Source organism: Anabas testudineus, chromosome 1 (genome assembly GCF_900324465.2).
Source record: "Anabas testudineus chromosome 1, fAnaTes1.2, whole genome shotgun sequence".
Taxonomy (NCBI): Eukaryota; Metazoa; Chordata; class Actinopteri; order Anabantiformes; family Anabantidae; genus Anabas; species Anabas testudineus.
The window spans coordinates 4,375,069-4,394,636 of NC_046610.1; the positions used below are offsets into that span (position 1 = coordinate 4,375,069).

Sequence of the window (19,568 nt, forward strand, 5' to 3'; positions counted from 1 at the left end):
TTTGGTGCTGATGGGACTGATGTTATACTGTATTAGGTATGATGTGACAACATGTTCCCATCCCACAGCCTTCCATACACTCCTTTGATCATTAACCCTACCCCTGGGTTATGGTAAGGCTCAAAACATTTAGGGTTAAAGAATCTTGGCTGGGTATGATGAAGCAGTTTATAAAGATAGCCAACATCCAGCTAGTAGGAGGTTCAATCCCCACAGCAGCCTCAAGCTCCGTCACCAAAGAAACTGAAAACATACTGTAGACGTCTCCTACTGCTGCTCAGGTTTCTTCCCTCTCAACACACCTCTCTCTGTCTCTGTGCTGTGATGTGCTTGGTGGCAGGATGCACCTGGAGGCCAGCGCATTTGGTTAAAAATTCTTCCTTTTAAACACCCTGTTTTCTGCTTAAAGCACAAGCGCAGAGAGGGGAAAAGAGAGAGAGAGAGAGCGAGCAGACAGAGATCGCTCGAGGCAGAGCAGCTTCACAGAGAACTGAAGGCCTGCAGTCTTCTCACTTCTGCTCTTGTCTCGTCTTCTTTTCCTCTCCTGCTCTCATTTCTCTCTCCTCTTCTTATCTTTTTTTTATTGTTTCCCCTTTTATACAAATATCCCCATTGTAATTTGCCAAATTCAACTTAACCACACTGTTGTCTCATCTATTCTCCTGTATTTGGTCTCTCAAGCCAAATTCCTGACATCAAGTCTCCACTGACTTGTTGTAATCTCTCATTCACTCTATGTTTTCAGTGTCTATGCTGCATTGACATCAGTATCACAATATGGTTTCTTTCATATTCACGATACCCACCAGCACATTCTCTCTGCATCTTTCTCCACTTTGTTGCAGCACAATTGGCTTGATATCTTATCACGGCTATAAAATTCATATTTAAACCATTAGCCAGGATTCATATTTTATATAAAAGTCAACCAAATCAGGAGGTTTTAACCAGCAGTAATGCCAAATGACAACAACAGTTGTCACAGCAGCCAGCAAACTGATTCTCCAGGTATAAATTAGAGGACTGGATGGTTTGTGTGTCTTCTAATGTGATAAAGAATCTCAGCCAGCAGTGTGCTTGTGCTCACCCATCTTAGCGAGTGATAAATCAAGTGTAGTACAGGTGTTTGTGCTTCTGTACATGTGTGTGGCTCACAAGGCATTTCTGCTTATTCTTGAAAAAGTGTGCATGTGTGTGTGCATGCAGTACTGTACGTGGCGGTTAAGAGGCGCTTTCCACCTTGAAGACTATTTGCCCTGACAGCACATGACAGTGAAGGAGAGGAGATGGGGTTAAAACAAATAGCATGGAGGAGGAAGAGGAGGAGGAGGAAGAGGAGGAGGGGGAGTTTGGGGCAGAGCCAACTCTGAGGTCACCTTAATATTTGATCTGCTTCAGTGAATGGAACTATCACAGTACGGCTATACCAGAGAAAAGAAGGAGAGATTAAAAAAGACAAAAAAAACAAAACAGAAAAGGCGAGATGTGGAGAGGCGTCATTAGAAACAGGATCAAGGACAAACTCCATGTTCTTTCTCCTTCGAAAAGCCGTTTGAGCAGGGCAGCTAATGCTAAGTCCAGTTATTAATATTATGGGGCAATTAGACGCTCAGACAGGTTGAAATAAGCTGAGTTTAGCCTAGTTACCTAAACCACTTAAAAACAAAAGAATGGGTTGTAATAATCCCTTATTTCTCATGAAAACTGCGCTCAGATATAAGGTACAATGGTTCAAAGAGGATAAAAAATCTCATTTGTTAATTGTAATAGATGTTTACAACCCACAGTGTGGGTAATCATTTCACTGTTTGCCTTTATTGTTTCTTCCAGGTACTTTTCTGCCAAATCTTATAATGTGACAGCTGGTATTTCTTGTCCTGTACTTATCCATATATGTCCTTGTGAAGCATGAAGAAAAATGAAGAATATATTTGCCCTAAGGGAAGCAGTATTATGCAAGAACCTTTATTGGCATAAGATCCGCCAGAAGTTCTGTGACATTAGCCGCCTCAGAAACCAGATCAAGCTCAGTGACCACGGCTGCACCATGACACCCCCGTGGCCAATCAGCAAATCAGCCACGCAGAGGGCAAACAGACAGACATCTGATGGACAGACTGATAGGGACGGGAACGGAGACAGAGACAGATGGAGAGTTAGAGAGATGGTGCGATAGAGTGATGGAAAGGGGCCTGGTAGAGCGAGAGGGACACGCTGCCCACTGGAAGAGAGATACTACTGCAATAGGTTACGAAAGTGCATATTATACTTTTCAAAATACTAGTTTTCTGTTATTGATTTTCATTTGGGAGCATGGCTCATGCCTGCAAAGCTCTTCAGTGTCTGAGCAAGTTTCCAGAAGAGACTCACCTTACCAAAGTACCAGAGGACATTAACAGCTTTCTCCAAAATATATTCAGCAGACTAAATGTCTACTACTGCTGTTAGACAAGTTAACTTGAATAAACTGTAAATAACAAGTTGTAGAAAGTTTACAATTAATAATCATTTTCATGTTGTTTGTTGTCTTTTCTTTTCTTCTTTGCAGCTTGCAAATACTGCACCAAGCCAAAAACACTGTTAGCCAGTAATAGCACCTGTCTAATTTGTGCCAGCGGTGAGATTTTTTTATTTTCTTGTGTACAGGTGCAGTGCGAGCCTCTAGTATCTTCCCAATCCTGAGTGTGATCCTGCTCTTCATGGGGGGGCTGTGCATTGCCGCCAGTGAGTTTTACAAGTCACGTCACAATATCATCCTCAGTGCCGGCATCCTCTTCGTCTCCGCAGGTATGAAGAATATTATAGTTTGTTTTTTTTATTTGTTCCTCAATACAAGCAGCTGTTCATCCAGGAGATTGGCTCGTCTCCACTCCAAACACTAAAAGCTAAAATACATAGAAGCAACATGTGTTTCGACTTTAGCTGCATAGGATACGATGAAGTAATCAGCATTTGTAAAAACCTCAGGAACATCACATTAGACTAGTTTATCATCTTCTTATGTTTTCATTTGTCAGGTCTCTGTTTCTTATTTAGCCAACGTGAACAAATTTCAACCTGTTGGATGATTTACTGGAGCAGTTTTTCACAGTTTTCACAGTATTTGAATTGAATAAGAAATGTCCTAGTATGTTGTTGATCTGCATCCAGAAACAGATTTTTTAAATGTATCTTTGTGGATATAAATGTTAGATTTGAATAGTTTTACATTTGTTTTCAAACAGATGCAGACACTGATGGGAAGGGATTAGTCATGGTGCCAAAATACAATAATAATGAATAGAGTTGCTATTGCAGACAAACAAAACAAGGTTGCTTTTTTCCATGACTCAGAGACTCAGTGAACGGCCCTTTAGATGCTATGTATACAAAAATGTTTTTACATATGAATAGTAAAAAAGAAGACGAAGACTTAGGATGAGGTGGCCGATTTTAGGAGTAGAACAAATAAGGAAAAGAAAGAAAAACATGACAGACAGTATCCAAACATCCGAAACAGACACAACTGTCTGCATAATGAAGCGACTGAAAATGAAAATGTCATTAAAGTGAAAAGCCAAGCCGGGGCTCCCTGACCACCAGGTGATCTGCTGTGTAGCATTTGATGCCTGTGTAGCCTCAGGATGAAGCTAGGGCAACAGATCGGGGGTATTTTTTCGTGTGTGCATACATGTACGTGTTTGTACTCTTGTTCTAGGCCATGGCCTACTGTGCTGCACTAGATAACTAGTTCCCCTCCAAGTTAGAAGTGAGAGATGCAGCTCTCTCTGTTTCTCTCTCACTGTCTGTGTCTGTCTCTCTCACCCTGTTGCTAGGCTAAGAGAAGGCCACTGGGATTACACTCTAAAAATAAGGTGTCCCTGATACTCTTCTGTTCTGATCCAACTCAGTCAGACCCTCACACCTCGGTCTGCTTCTCTGTATCTCCATACAGTACCACCTTCACCATTTATCTGCATATTTGTCCGTTTTTCTGTCTGACTGTCTGTCTGTTAGTCTATTTCTGGCTGCACACAGCCAGAGTGATGATGTGTGACAAGAACAGCAGATGATCAAAATTCAGGGAAGTGGGCGGGGGGGGTGAGGAAAGATGGACAGAAAAGGTGGGACAGATGCAAGTGACAGTGGAAAAGAAGGAGAACCAAAAAAAAAAAGATACAGAGAATGATTTTCAAATAAAATATAAGAAAGATTGGAAGAGTGATTCTGCTCCAGTTTGGATCTGACAAAAAAAGGGGAAAGAGAGCGAGGGGAAGACAGAGAGAACAAGAAAGAGAAAACATGTCGGCTGTCAAAAGGCCCCATTAAAATTGATGCTTTTGGAAACATTCTGTCAAACACAGCAGATTCTGTTCACATTCATGCTGCACACACAGATCTAATAAGTTGCAAATTCATTTGAATCAGATTTTGGTCAAATGTCTCAGTCTTATCTGTGAACAACAGTTACTGTGAGTGGCTGCTTGGCTTGGGGGGCAACTGACTGTAAACAAAGAAACATGATTTTACACTGAAACAGAGAATAAACTTTGTTTTTTGAGGTTTTACTGACTAAGGGCAAACACATTTCATGACAAATTGTTGAATCACTCTTTATCGCTTTTAATGGATTGTACTGACTAGAAAACATCAACATAGTATTTACTCTCGAGAGCTTTCTGCACTAAGTCTAAATTGTAATTTGCAATATGTGTTCTATATCAATTATAGAAGAAAAGCATGAAAAGGTGATGGAGCATTGTTTCCCAGACCTCAACAAGCTTAACAAATCTAATCTTTATCCTTGGGTTCCACTTTTGTGAGCAGTCATTTTTTGTGGCTATAAGTTAAGTAGTTAAGATTTAATGTTGTGGTAGGCAGGGGTCAGGGAGGGAAAATGAATTGCTGGCCTGACAAGGTTAATAAGTGTATGTGACTTTTTGTGTAACCCAGGTTGACTGTTGATTATATCTAATCTACAGCTTCTTTCTCTGTCCTAGGCCTGAGCAACATCATAGGAATCATTGTATACATATCAGCCAACGCCGGGGACCCTTCCAAAAGTGACTCCAAGAAAAACAGCTACTCCTATGGGTGGTCCTTCTACTTCGGTGCCCTCTCCTTCATCATGGCCGAAATGGTGGGTGTGCTGGCTGTGCACATGTTCATCGATCGCCATCGGGAGCTGCGCGTGGGAGCACGAGCCGCCGACTACCTCCAAGGTGCGGCCATCACGCGCATCCCGAGCTACCGCTACCGTTATCGACGCCGCTCACGCTCCTCATCTCGCTCCACGGATCCCTCACACTCCCGCGAGGCATCGCCCGTGGGCCTGAAAGCCTTCGGGACGCTGCCCTCCACTGAGCTGTCCATGTACACCCTGCCCAAGGGTCAAACGGGGACCCCAACAGCCACCTATAACTCCACAGAGAGGGACCACAACTTCCTGCAGGTCCACAACTGCATCCAGAAGGACCTGAAAGACTCAGGTGGCCACAGCAACACCGCCAACCGGCGCACCACGCCAGTATGAAACTGACAGAGGGACCTGAAACACTAAAGAAATCAGAGGGAACGTGGGGGGAGGCAGCAAAAGACAGATCATAGCGTAAGGACACGGAAAGAGGACGAGGGCTAAAATGGATAGATGGAGTGAGGGGTACGTGAGGTTCTGAGTGCTCCACAGCATCTCAGAGGATCAATGAGTTTCTGTTTTAAAAAAAAGGAAACGCAGAAAAAAAAGCTTAAAAAAAAGAAACATGCATGATTTCCCATCTACCATTTTTTATCAAGTTTTGAACATGTTTGTAAAGATTTGAGGGGGAGGATGGGGAAAAAGGAGTTGAGAGGGGACGGGGAGGGGTGGCCCAAGGTGGTCTGTCTCTGGGCTGTAGACTGTGGAGTGGTGGGCTGGGGGGGGGCGCTGCCCGTTCAAAGGTGAACTTATATTTTTTACTCTTCCTAAGTCTGATGAAAAGGGGGTATAGTCTGCCCCCGGGCCCCACCTATGATCCCGCCCTCACACTACCATCCCACAAGCCCCCCAGCACACACCCTAACCTCCCTTAACCCCCCCACTCCTTTCTTTAGTTGCTGTATATTCTTGATTTCATTCTTTATTCGCATTAATACTGTGAACCATTGCGGTGTGGGATTTTAGCAGGGAGCAATTCAGGCCGCAAAAAAAGAAAAAAAAAAACATAAGTTAATATATGTATTGATTATATATAAATATATGAATATATATGTTAATAAATCATAACTAGACTTCCCTGGCGCAAAAAATATCAGCAAGAAAAAAAGAAAACAAGTGAAACTAATTCAAGTCGTCATGGAAACGAAACCAAGAGGATTCATCGTGACTGGCTCATTTGATGGGCAAAGGCTTCCGCCTACTTGATAAACTGATATCGGTTAGTATTAGACACATTATCACATTCTTTTACAATAATACCAACGACAACAAAAAATCTTTTGGCCTTCTGCCACAACTTTGGCAGCCATCTTTGTTCAGGGTCAACTAGAGGTGAATTAGTTGGCCGCGCTTTTTTTTTTTTTTTTTTGGCTCCGTGAGCGGCGGAGAGAAGAGAGAACTCTGGCTAATGGAGGATCTCTCAGCAAACCTGAAGAAGACTTTGGACAATGAAACGTCACTACTGCCAATGACACAAAGCAGTGTGTGTGAGAACGTGGCTACCAGCGAGGTGAAGCTAAGTGACTCCAAAAAATTAAGAATTTACATGCATGCTAATCAAAATCATCCGATCTGCTTTTAAGGAACTTATGTTTCAAACAGTTGAACAATGATACCATGTAAGGGCAGTGGAAGTGACAAAGTAGAAGTTAATGTTACAGTTCTGTGTCTATTTCTTTCTTTCTTTCTTTGTTTTTTTGAGTAGGGAATATGGGGTGGGACTTTATTACGCTTGAGACAACAAGAACATATCAAGGATTTTTTTTTTTAAACAAAAGAAAAACTTGATTTAATTTTATTGTCTTGGTTCTTTCTTTGAACTCTCACACAGCCTTAGTCTCTTTCTTTATCTCATTTTTCTTGCTTTTGCGTTGTGTTGTTGTAAATGAGAATTAAAAAAAAAAAAAAGCGTAATGTCTTTCAAGGTGCCAAAACTGAATGATTCTGAACTTGGATGCATCAAGTCCTGATGACAAATAAAACTGAAACCCCCCATAGGGAACAGAACGAGTGTTTGTTGTATCATGTCTGGTCTCCAAACTGTTTCCAGTCTAGCAGAGAAGGAGAAGTGATAATAAAAATGAGAGAAAGGGTTTTCTAATCATGAGAAGGTGAGTAAAACATCAAACACAACTGTTTAAAATATTCCCATGACCCATGTGAAGAGCATCGCAAAGCACTGTGGGATATCAGGCGATGTGAATCAGATCAGCAATGCAAAATGAAAATGTCAAAATAGTTTAACTTTATGTGAGCGTGGTTGTTGTTCAACCTGAAGGTTGGTAGCCTTGCTGAGAAGATCATAAGGCCATAAGGGATCATATGGACTAGCAAATGTCTGTTTCGTCTGTTTGGAAGTGTGTTGACGATACTGGAGATTCAAGATATCGCTCTTGCATGTCCCTTCTCCAGGATTACAGATGCAGGCAAAAGTCAAGTAGTGATTGGCACAAATGTCTTTACTCGCCAACTCTTGAACCTTGGCGTGGCCTAAGAGACAAATGAGAAGTGGACGCGGTAACATTGCTATTTAATTGTTTCCAGTGGGTCTTCAGTGTGAATAGTTATTGTTCCATTCTTGGATCAACTGTTAGTCAACCAAATACACTAGTTCAGGACCTTATCTGTAAATTGTCCAACCATTGAGTGTTTTGGAAGAGCGTGATACTCAGATTTTTTGGCCACAAAACAGAGTAATTCTGTGATTTGTACCATTTCACACTGCAACATTTCCCCACATAATATGGCTTTGTATTGTAGAGGAAACTGTGGGAAAAAATGCAACCTTGTCTTCTAAATATACTTTACAATGCAACTGCAATGACATTTTTGAATTGTTTAATTTACTGGATGGATCTATTGGCTATGTTGTGACACTGTCACACCACAGACCTACTCTAAAGTCCTATTTGTAATTAAGTTTAGGAAGAATAATACCTTGGTTAAGGTTAGAGAAATATTGCGATTTTGATGGAAAGTAAATAAAACACATTATGGCTGAAGTCAACATTAATATTTTCTCTATTAAGTCGGATTACAGTCTAAAGTGCTGTTAGCGCCTAAAAGTAGCCAACAGGTTCAGTACATCAGACAATCTGGATGTTTTATTCATAAGATCAGTTATTCAAATGCAAATAAAAGTGATGAAGAAGACTTTATTGATATGTTCATCAACAGTTGTCATATATTCAACAGAAAAAGTAATCCACTTGCAATTACACTGCAATAATTAATTGGTTAAATGACTCTATGTCTCCCTACTGTTTTACTTCATCAACTCTTTATTCAAATCCTGATTCTATCTATTATTGTTTTTCCATCTAAATATAGCACAATTTCTAACCAAATTGTAAGGAATTGGGCAAAAGTAAATGTTAACGAATGCACGTTTCTGCCCATTATGTGATTTGTGGTTTTGGGTTCTTCAAGATAAACAGCTGGTGGTGCTAATTTTCCAGTCGGGTGGCATTAAACCATTGCAGAAGGGCACAACAAGATGATGTCATTCAAAGAGCACCAATCAAACCTAAAACAGTAACAAAGAGAAGCAAACATGGTGTAAATATGGTATTTGTGTTGGTTTAATGTATTCATCTGAGGAATGTTAAAATCCCCCTCATTATTCCACACATCTGTTTCCCCGTGTCCTTATTTCTGTCTCTTCAGCCGACGTTTAAATCACGCGCTTCATGCACGTCATGATTCATTTGTTAAATCTTCTCCTGTTGAACTTTGTTGCATTCTGTTTTTACCAATGCAGCTATTTTTACACACACATTTGGTTTCATTTTCAGACGTTTCCCACTCAGGTTCTGTTAAGAATTGAAATGTGCATACAACTAATGGATGGAAATACGTCTAATCACTTTGTGTGACTTTCTCGCATTCGATCTGTCTCATCTGCACATCCCAGTTCATGCGATCACTCCCTGACACCACTGGTCCTTCTCCCTCTTTCTTTCCTTCACTCATTTATCCTCTCCATTACAGAGGATCTCCATTCTAGAGAATAAATGTTAAATTCTTCAACTTCAGCACTGATGACCTCCTCTCTCTCTCTCTCTCTTTCTCACTCTCTCTGTGTTCTCTCGTCTCCGTCTCTCTCCTTCTCTTTCTCTACTCCTCCCTTTCACCCTCTCTCTCTCTCTCTCTCATGGTGCTATGATCAAAGTGGTTAGCATGTCTCTCTGCAGTACTGGTGTGATCACTGATGAGAGGCTAGTGAGGGAGGGAATAGGAAGGAGGGGAGGAGAGAGAATAGGGAGTGCAGCAGTTGTTCAACCACACTGAAACAGCGTTATGCTGCCCCCCTCTGGTGTGGAGGTTTGTGTTTATTTTGTTCTACAATACTTAAACTCGCTGACCTCCCTATAAAACTTCCAGTGTATTTATGTGTAAGTATGTCAGCATCATAACTATAGTGGAGGTCAAATTAGTATTTAGATTTTTAAATCTTTAGACTTTGCACATTAATATTATTCTCTGAGATAATATCAGCTACATATTGTACATGCGGTCTGCTGCTGTTTAACAATCTCAATCAGTAATAAATTTTTAAATTATACTACTAATAAAAACACATTACAGAAACAGAAATTGTGAGATATAATTCTAAATGCAGCCTTTGCTCTCCTCTATAATCCATTTCCCCAGCTTAGGTTTTATAATAAATGTGCTGGATTGATTTATGACAGATAGAGAGCACATATATTTCAATAATCATAAATAATAATAAAATTACTTATTTCTCCTACCATATGAATGTGAATAACTTTTTTGTATATAATACTATTCAGACGTAGATGTTTCTACAATGGCAGACAGATAATCGTGTAATAAACTGCAAATTTCTTGTTGTTATACAGGTGAGCTTCAAGGCATTGGCTGATTTTTGTCACACTGCAATTTAGACAGTAGGGAGGAGATCGAGGGGAACAGCTGCTGTGTCCTCTCTCACCTGCAATTAGCAAGCTTTTTAGGTCATAGACAGTTAGGGGCTATAGAACAAACCATGCTTAGAGACACACACACAGAGCAGGAGAGCAAGAGACAGATCCGGGTTGAGGTTGGTTCCTTTTATATTCAGTCAAATTACTACATGAATTTACATGATTAGAATTAAGAAATATTGTGCAATGTTATAATTTGGTATGTAAGACACACTTAGTGCTTAGTATGAATATATCTGACACAACCTGCATAGTAATACGGGAAATGAAGAAAACTATGATGATGAGTGTTAGAGAAAGACAGGGAGCTGGTCTGAAGGAAACGTGTGTGAGAAATAGAAAAACAGCACGAGTAGGTGTAAGATATAAGCTGGAACTCTTCACCCAGTGTTCATGCTGTGCTATGAATACAAATCTCTGCGTTAGTGTTTGTTTAGGCGAGGAGCACTGCAGTGAAATATAGCTGAAATAAAGTCCTCATGTCCCAGCACAGACTTAGACCTTCTGCCAACACAGTGTGTAGAGAAGCACAGACAGGCACACTAGGGCAAACTGCAGTTGTTGATTTTAACATTTGAATGTATGCTTACATTACAATACTGTGACGTGTTTACTCAACTCTTGCTGTAGGTAAAAACTGAGAAGATGTTCAATGCAGCAGCCCAGGCTTAAGCCTAAAATATAAAATCACTTTTAACTAATTATAAATGACAATAAATACCCTATAAATGATAGTTTGGTTCAATGCTCTGTGATGAGAATTGTAAGAAACATTTTTTAACCTGAAGATATTGGTGTCATTATATACAATTACCGTAACAGTCATTATACAGATTACGAAAGAGATATCCGAAATGTTTAAATAAAATGATATCAGTACTACTCTAGTATGAGGAGTTTGCTGTTTGAAGATGAGTATCTTTGTACTGACCTTTTACATCACTTGAAATTGTGTCATAGCAATATAGTAATTCTGGATCCACTGGGGCAGTGGATCATGAAATGAAAGCACTTACGGTATGCTATACAGTGAATAAAAGCACCCACCTAATGGCACATGTAAACATTGATATGTAAGGCTTGAGCTGCTCTATGTTCCCTTTAGTGGCCTGCTGAACACTACAGAAAAACCCTGCATTAATAAGAGCAATCATCTTTAGTTTCACTGTAATTGAAGTAACACTAATCTATTTTCAGTATTAATTTACCAAAGATGTAGAGAAAGGAAACATTGCAAAGTGTGAAAGCACATATATCAGTGGTCATTTCACTCTGACACACACTACATGGTCAATCAGACCTGTTCTTACTCACCCCGCTGTCAGAACATTACAAAGTTGATCTCTGTCACTCACTGCTGACCTATCAGCAGTCTGTCACACTTGTGCCCTCTCTTGTGGTACCAAGGTGAACAGGAGTTCTTCCTGCTGTGTTGTAGCCCTGGGCCAAGGGAGCAAACATGACTTGAATACTAATTACTGGGAGAAGACAAGCCACAACTTGGTTTGACATTTCTGTGATCTTTGTCCACTGTTCCAATCTGAAGAAATGAAGAAGTAACTCACAAAGCAATAAAAACAGCCCACACTTGAGCCTGTGTTGTTATTAAGTGATATTCCCAAGGCATCATGCTCCATTTCAAATGAACAGAAGACTCTGGGATACAGTTTCTCCAGGATGGAAGCTTTTGTAACAACTTTACATGTATACAATAAAGAGTCTAAGGCAGGGCCCTGGAAACTACTGCAGTGAGCAAAGCTATGCACGTTATAAACAGATTTAAAATCTACATGCTGGTACATTAAACACACAAATGTGGCAGACAATATTGCTGTTATTGCTATAATTATTATCATCCTCTTAAGTACTTAGTACATTAGTACTTCTACATTCTGTTGCAGTAACAAGTATAAAAACTCAATAAGAAACAGTTCTGTTATGTGTTATCTATAAACCCCATATGTTTATAAATACAGACGGTGCTGTCATAAATAAATATGTCATAAATCTATGAAGAAATGTCGAAAGACAGCTGGTCCAGAACACTACAAAATAGAATGATAAAAATCCTGACTCTGTTATTTGGACTCCACATTTCCTAAACAGGACGTAGACAGTCTCGTCATTTTAACACAGTCACTTTCAATGTGGAGCCTAATGAGATAACAACCATTGTGTCTGAAACAGAGCGTCCTCATTTGAATGGTGGTCTGAGAGGCAGCGAGGGAAGGACGCAGCATTGACCTGGTTTGAATGGGCAACTGCTAATTAGAACGGTGATTACTGTTTGTTAGCACAGTACTGGGGACATAACTGAAAGGATGTAGGGAGGTTGCAGCTGGAGAGTAAACACAACAAGAGACACAGAGAGACAGACAGACATTTCAAAGAAGGTCGACAACAATTGGGAAGGGCGAGTTTTAAAAAAAGTAACAAACGAGGCAGAAACTGATAAAAGGCAGAGAAAAAGAGACGGCAAGACACAGAAAACAGAACAAGAGAGAAAGAGATGGAGAGAAATGAGGAGAGAGCAGAGACAAGAAAGATGAGGCCAAGGACAAAGTGATATTGAGATAAAAAGAAAATGTATAAAAGGAGGGGGTGAGGCAATAAAGAAAGAGTGAACTCAAACCGTAGTCCAAGCTAAAATCAGAAACTGCCATCTACGCAGAGGAAAGGAGGTACAGGCTCTGCTATTCCTTCCACACTGAGCTGGAGTCTTATTGTGGTTTCAGTAATGACCTGACCATCACAGTGTAAGTAAACCCCACTATCTGTGCAAAGACAGCGAACAAGCAGATAAGAGGAAACACGACATACCACTGATTCTCATAGAAAAACGACTTTCTTTATTGGCATATCAAACTATCACTGTGAAGAAGCCATTCTTTGCTGGGACCGAAGGTGGAGTTACAAAAGAACCCATTCACATCCTCACATATATCATCCATGAAGATTATTAAAGATTAAAGGTGTGTGTGTGTGGCTGAGTGGGAAGTGGTCTAGCCTGGACTCAGATTCTGGATGGTCTCCCTTCTTTCTTGGTAAAGAGAGTGGAGGGCCCGGGCTAAACTGAGAAGCGGCGCATCAAAGTTGTTCATCTCTTTCTACAAGACACAAACATGGACACACAGCGATTAATCCTATGAAATGTCACTGTTTCACACAAACAAAAAACAAATATTTGCAATGTGGGAATTGTGCCTGTCCAAAACTTCCCCACTGAACCAAATAAAAACACACTATAGTTTGATGTCTGTGCTAAAATACACTCACAGCCGATGTCTCATGGTATTCCAACCCCTGGCTCTGGGCCCATTCCTGGGCCACGGATGCCTGTACCTCGCGTCTACTAGACAGGTCTGACTTGTTGCCCACAAGAACGCCTGAACACACACAAATCTATACATTCACAAATGTTATATATGTTATATATATTATCGCTGTTAAAAAAAGATCCAAACATCGTCTAGATTTTCTCTGATTGACAGTCAGAATCTCAGTAAGGTTTATTTACTGCTGATAAAAATAATAAATCACAAAATGTAATACAGACATGCTACAGATTTGTCAGAAGTCATAATAACTGGATATCACATTCATCTTTAATAAAAGCCTCCAAATCACTGCATAATGTTGCTCATGGAGCTCACAATTTAATATCTCAGACAGTGTGCAAGTTATGCACACATGTGCTACCTGGAACATGGAGACCCTGCCAGTGGGCACGGACTCTCTCCATCCAGTGGCTGCAGTTGGCAAAAGACTGCTCACTGGTCAGGTCAAAAACCAGACACAGCAATGACGGCTGGCCCCACTATGGACGGGACAGTGATGGGTGGTGATGAGATAGAAAGGGTTGAGTAAGTTTCACATGTAGGGAGGAGAAGATAGTTTCAGATAATAAAACATAGTTAGTATCTTACTTCTTTCTACTTCTGTGACAAACTAAATAATACTTCAATACTCTCCTGTGTATGAGGATGTTGGAATTCTCACCATTTTCTCACAGGCTTCCACTAATGTCTCCTTCCCTGCAGAGTCTATGATGTAGAGCTCCTGAAGGGACAAGTAGAGAAAAATAGAAAAGGAAAGGGGTGTTTTACATGGAGATTTAGTTAAATTACATGGTTTCAGAAAATGCTAGGGCATTGATGGGTACAATTGTACCCTATTGCCTACTGAATACAGATGAGAAACTAAAAACATTACATATCTGTGAAAACGAGTGGGTTCTAATTCTCAGCACCTTCCTTCAGTCATTCAGAGACTTCTAGAAGAATCAAACTGTGATTGGTTGTCTAATAAAGTGTCTGTAGACTTTCCAGCTGTGTTCAGCATAATTTTTCTTTTACTCAACACGGCTGCAGGTAATGTTATAAGCAGTGATTGGGGAGGCAGGATGAAGAGGAGACAATGGCTAGACTCACCACACTGTCGCTGGTCTCAGGGATGTTAACACATTTCATCAACAGCTCTACTCCAGTTGTCTGCCAAACAAACGCAACCAAAGATTTAATAGTAGAGAAGAGAAGAGAAAAAAAGAGAAGAGAAGAGAAGAGAAAGAATGAAAAAGGAAGAGATGTTCACTTGTCACAGAGTTGCCACTGTACTATAGAGTAGCACAACAAATTGTCTAGTGTGATTTATTGCTAATGTCAAAATGTAAACATCACTAATTAGCAGCTTGGCTTGAAAGCAGCTCCAGTGGCCTGACGTAGAAATCCTGACCAAACCCTCTCTGCTGTTCCTTTGTTACTCTGAACCTTAGTATTCTTAATGTCTCAATAAGAAAATGAATTGAGGGAAGTGACTGTGGCTCTATTCAAAAATGAACCTGCCTTTCGCCAACAATTAAGACATAGTGTGAAGCTTTAAAAGTTGAAGCTAAAGGTGAAGGTCTATATTTACACAGGGTTGACCATTACCACGCACCAGCAGGGAATTTTTCCTTCTTTACTCCTGGCCAGTGAGAAAGATTGATAGTTTTACCTTTGGAGAAATTTTCTGATCAACAATAGTGACTCTTTGTTATTATAAAACTACTGATTACCACTTGGATTTGCATTTAAATTTGTAGGAACTAGAATGACAGATGACAAATCGCTTTTGGCATCTGAACTGATGTTAGAAAGACAGCTGTTTGGACTTCTGTCAAACTGTCTTGATGTTCAAAGAAACTGCAGAACTTTATGACATACTGTAAGTAGTTGAGATATTTTAGAAATTAATAGAGGGCAAACAGGAGCTGATGTAAAAGAAGATAAAATATAGGCAGTAGAGGGTACTGAGAATATGATAAATCTAGTCTTATCACAGCTGCACCTTCTTCAGATGCCTCAAGATCTAAAGAAGTTCTAAGTGGAATAGATAGTTGCTGGCTTGCCTTCGCCACCATACACAGTTTCCACTAGTATGAAATCAGTGTTGACCTTGAAGAAGCAACTTGAGATTTCTTCACATCAGCACCAAACTCTAAATTGATCTGATCTCCTGAACTCACACTTAACTGAGCGTGTCAAATGCCAGAGACAAAAACCCCTGAAAACTCACACACACACACTTCTCACGCTCGCTGCATCTGTGAAATACAAATACAGAGGGACACACACACACACACACACAAACACACACACACACACACACACACACACACACACATGGATGATGCAGTAGTCTCACTTTGGAGCGGTCTAATGAGCTGGTGTGATGCATAGGGAGCCTCTTACTGGAATGTCAATGAGGGCCTATTAGTAACAAATAAGCTCAGAATATTGCTAACGGCCCGTCTGACATTTTCAAAGGAGGACGTGAGCAGAATGGCCGACAGCCTCCACTACCCTTCAAAATCAAAATTTGAAGAACATGAGGGATGACTTTGGCATCTGCACAAAAGAGTAGCTCTTGACAGTGCTGGTTTCTTTTTCACATTACTCACAACTGGAGGACACAGTGTTCCCTGTTAACATCTGCAGGAAAATCTTAAAAGAAATATCTGACTTGATTAATTTAACAGTGGTTAAAATGGTTACCAGCAACATAAACATAATGTTGATGTTCCTGCAGCTTTTGCACATGCAGGGCTACAATGTGATGCAGTTCTTAAGACTGACAGTTGAGTAAAGACCACCGGGTCCAAATCAAAGGGGGGTCATCTCCCTTGAAGCTCCCCTTGTGCTCAGCCAGTCTAATGGAAATCTAAAAGGTATCATAACATTTTTATCTGAGGTTGGCACCAAATAAAAGCTCATTGAGGATTTCAGAAGGAATGGGTTCATACCCATTGGATCAACCTGTCCAAGAGGATTTTGCTATTTTTGTGGCTGTATGCTGGGATTTGGGGCAAACTGTTGCATGTGACGAAGGTTAGGGAAACTTCTGGGAAGCAATTTTTGTCCAGTGGTGCTGGACAGCTGGTAAAATATTTCTCAATTTTACAAGATAACTATAAATGGGAAAACCTGATCTTTTTATCACTACCATTATGGAATTCCTCTCACATGAATCACAAAAGTTAAAAGGTTTTTAACTAATATCATGAAATATCATATCCTGAAACCACTTGGTTTCAAATTGATGGTTTAATTGTTAATACCAGCCCCTTCCCATGAGCATTTTTTTCCGTGGGGCCAGTTAATAAAGTGGCGAGTACAGGTAAACATGCTAAGCTGTGGTCTTTTTGTCAAAGCCCTATGTCATATTCCTGTGTGTTATGCGTGTGCATCAATACATTTATTTTACACAATGTCAGGAGTTTTTTTTAAATAGTTTTTCTATAATATAGAAATACAGACATGTTAAGGTTTGCCTGGAGCCCAGCAAATGTGCATACTTAGCCAGTGGAAATTAAAAATGCAGCAATACTGCAGCGCCTTTCTACTTTGTTAATACTCTGCTAGTAAAACATGAAGGGACGCGCACAGCATCACAAATAAGTTGATATAGGCTTGGATGATATGGAGAAAATCAGCACTGTGCACTTGTGAAGTACCTGTTCTGGTGGCTTTCCAGGAACCTGCTGTATTAATTATCGACATTCCTGTCACCTGAGAACCCCCATACTGCTGACACGGCAAGAGCTGAACAAACACACACACACACACACAATGTGTCTTGTGTCAACCTGTTCTGTACCCTAACCAGCTGCAAGGCTTAACTGTAAACTCAGTAAATGTGTGTGTATTGTGAGCAAATCAATCTATGCAAGCTGCTGGAGTGTATATATTGATGCATGCACTGCACGTGTATTCACTTGCATGTGTAGAGCATGAATTTAGTCAGTAGCCCTTGAAACATTGACAGAGGAAATCAGTGAGTAGCCACGACCCCATATATCACAGAGTCAGGTTAATGGTTTGGTTCCCTCCCTCATGTAGATTAGAATAAATAATGCAGATTAGCATTCCCTGCATCAGCATTAATTGGTACATTATGCTGTTTTGCACTTCAGTGATTCTTCTGCTAGATTTAAGAGAGCTCTGTAAGTCCTTGAAAAGCTCACTAGGAGTTCCACTACAGTGTTGAATTATGATCATGATTTTCACTTATTTGTATTGATAATTTATAACTAATGTATAATTACATCTTGGGAAAAAATATGTCTTGACATCAGGGAAATTAATTCAAATTTAATTTGATGTTTCAATAATTGCCCAATTCTACTAATATTGATTTACAGAGTTAATTCTAAATATGTGACTGTGTATGAATAATTATGCCCCTTGCTTTATTACTTCTTAAGCGCACTGGCTATATATATATATATATATATATATATATATATATATATATATATATATATATATATATATATATATATATATATATATATATATATATATATATATTGCGAAGACACAAATACATATGACTACTCTCTGGATCACCTGCTAACATTGTTTATATAAAAGTGGATTGTAAGAAATACTGCAGCACTACTTATTACATGGATCAGGGTATTTCCAACATACATGTATTACACTTCATGACTTGCTTCTTCAAACCCACTTTGAATCCTCACTTACCCCACCTGAATGTAAACATACAATATAAGCCTGTGGTCTCTGCACAGAGCACAGCCCAATCTCTTAATCCCTCAACCAGCTGTTTTACAAACCAATTCCTCTGGTATGACTGCGTGACGTGAATATAATTCTTATTCATATGGTTGTGAGGAGTGTTGCAGTAGCTGCTTCACATGTACGACAGAGTATGTAGAATTACATGCCCTTTCTGTGGATCCTGTGACAGCGTTACAGTAGCAATCAAACCAGTAGCCTCTCACCATGCTGTAGTTCTTGTGGAAGAGAGTACCATCACTGTGGAACATATGACAAAGGGCACTTTTCCCCACTGCAGCATCTCCTAAACACACAACAACATAACAGACATAAAGCATCATTAAAGCATCCTGGGCATAAAGAGAGGGATAATTTGTGTGTATAATGTGCGTATTTACTTTGTGCTGCATCATTTATCAGCCTTTCTGTGTCTCTCTGTATGTACAAGTGAGTTAAATGTAAAATGTGTGTTCAGTGAGTAATGTGATCATGCACCTGCTTCAGTGTAAGGTGGACTTTAAGAGCTGGTGTTGTCAAACAACCCAGAAGAGTCAACAAACACAGACAGGTTCATCCAACATTTGTTTGGCGTCGTATTTCTAGCTACTATGACTCTCCCATTATCTGATGTTTTTAGGTGGTAGCTAAGGGAGAAACCAAAGCCAGGAAATTGTGGTGAACTTATCACTGAATCAGGTCAGTCTTCAGGATATGTAAATGAACACGTGTTGTGTGTAAATTATTACACAGATGACAGATCGCTTATGTTTAGTGTTAGTTACGCACTTCACCACCTAGCGGGTTTAGCTTAGCTAGTTAGTGTCTACTTTATTGCGTTAGCCCTCCTATCGTTAACCTTTGGTTGCAAAACGTTACACTAAATCTTACCAACAAGCAGACATCTTGCCCTCAACTTCACCATCACCCTGAATAATGTCCGGACACTTTATGATAAATGTTTCTGCAGCTGTCGATGATTCAAAATTTTCTTCTTCTTGTGCCTCGGCAACATGGACACGACGCGTCTCTTAGCAACCGCTCACCGAGGCGTCTCATTGGTCCAGGCGGTGATTACGTGCGGCGCGGAGCTGTGCTGTCATTGGTTATTTCTAAGGACGTAAGGAGGTCTGTGTGTGGGTTGTTTCCCCCTCGTCTGTGTTTGTCAGGTAAGTCCTTCTCAGGCTGTGCACAGTCACCGACACTTATAACTCCAACCATAGCTGTTAAATACACAAAACAGTCATGTTGGTGCTGCTGGTCGATCGGCAAGGGGTTGCACGTCACATATGTTGGGATTACAAAGAGTTTAAAAGAATAAAGTGTGGTAAGAAGTGCCTGACAAATTATAGTAAAACCCGGCAACACCACTAGAGGGTGGACTTTTAG

At 40.2% G+C, this 19,568-nt stretch overlaps 2 protein-coding genes across 2 annotated transcripts in view; one reads left to right on the forward strand and one right to left on the reverse strand.

The window, feature by feature from the left end:
- LOC113162241 (voltage-dependent calcium channel gamma-2 subunit-like) overlaps positions 1–5,736 on the forward strand; it is a 29,387-nt gene extending 23,651 nt beyond the window's left edge. Inside the window, exons 3-4 of the mRNA XM_026360277.1 lie at positions 2,647–2,787; positions 4,980–5,736. Coding sequence (XP_026216062.1) covers positions 2,647–2,787; positions 4,980–5,512 — 674 coding nt within the window. The 3' untranslated portion in view covers positions 5,513–5,736. The remainder of the gene's footprint in view (positions 1–2,646; positions 2,788–4,979) is intronic.
- A 7,212-nt stretch (positions 5,737–12,948) lies between these two features.
- Positions 12,949–19,271, reverse strand: ift27 (intraflagellar transport 27 homolog (Chlamydomonas)). Its single transcript, XM_026359244.1, has 7 exons — positions 19,071–19,271; positions 18,407–18,486; positions 14,553–14,612; positions 14,122–14,181; positions 13,822–13,939; positions 13,399–13,508; positions 12,949–13,229 (listed from the first exon to the last, which is right to left on the reverse strand). The coding sequence occupies exons 1-7, from the start codon at positions 19,102–19,104 to the stop codon at positions 13,125–13,127; spliced, it is 567 nt and encodes a 188-aa protein (XP_026215029.1). The 5' UTR covers positions 19,105–19,271; the 3' UTR covers positions 12,949–13,124.
- Between the last annotated feature and the right edge of the window lie 297 nt (positions 19,272–19,568).

Excerpts from the sequence above, each read along its gene's own strand:
- ift27 (XM_026359244.1), bottom strand. The coding sequence starts at position 19,104 with ATGGTGAAGTTGAGGGCAAGATGTCTGCTTGTTG. Across the intron at positions 13,940-14,121 it reads TGGAAGCCTGTGAGAAAATG|TGGGGCCAGCCGTCATTGCT; the intron begins GTGAGAATTCCA and ends TCCCGTCCATAG. Across the intron at positions 13,230-13,398 it reads AATACCATGAGACATCGGCT|AAAGAGATGAACAACTTTGA; the intron begins GTGAGTGTATTT and ends TGTGTCTTGTAG.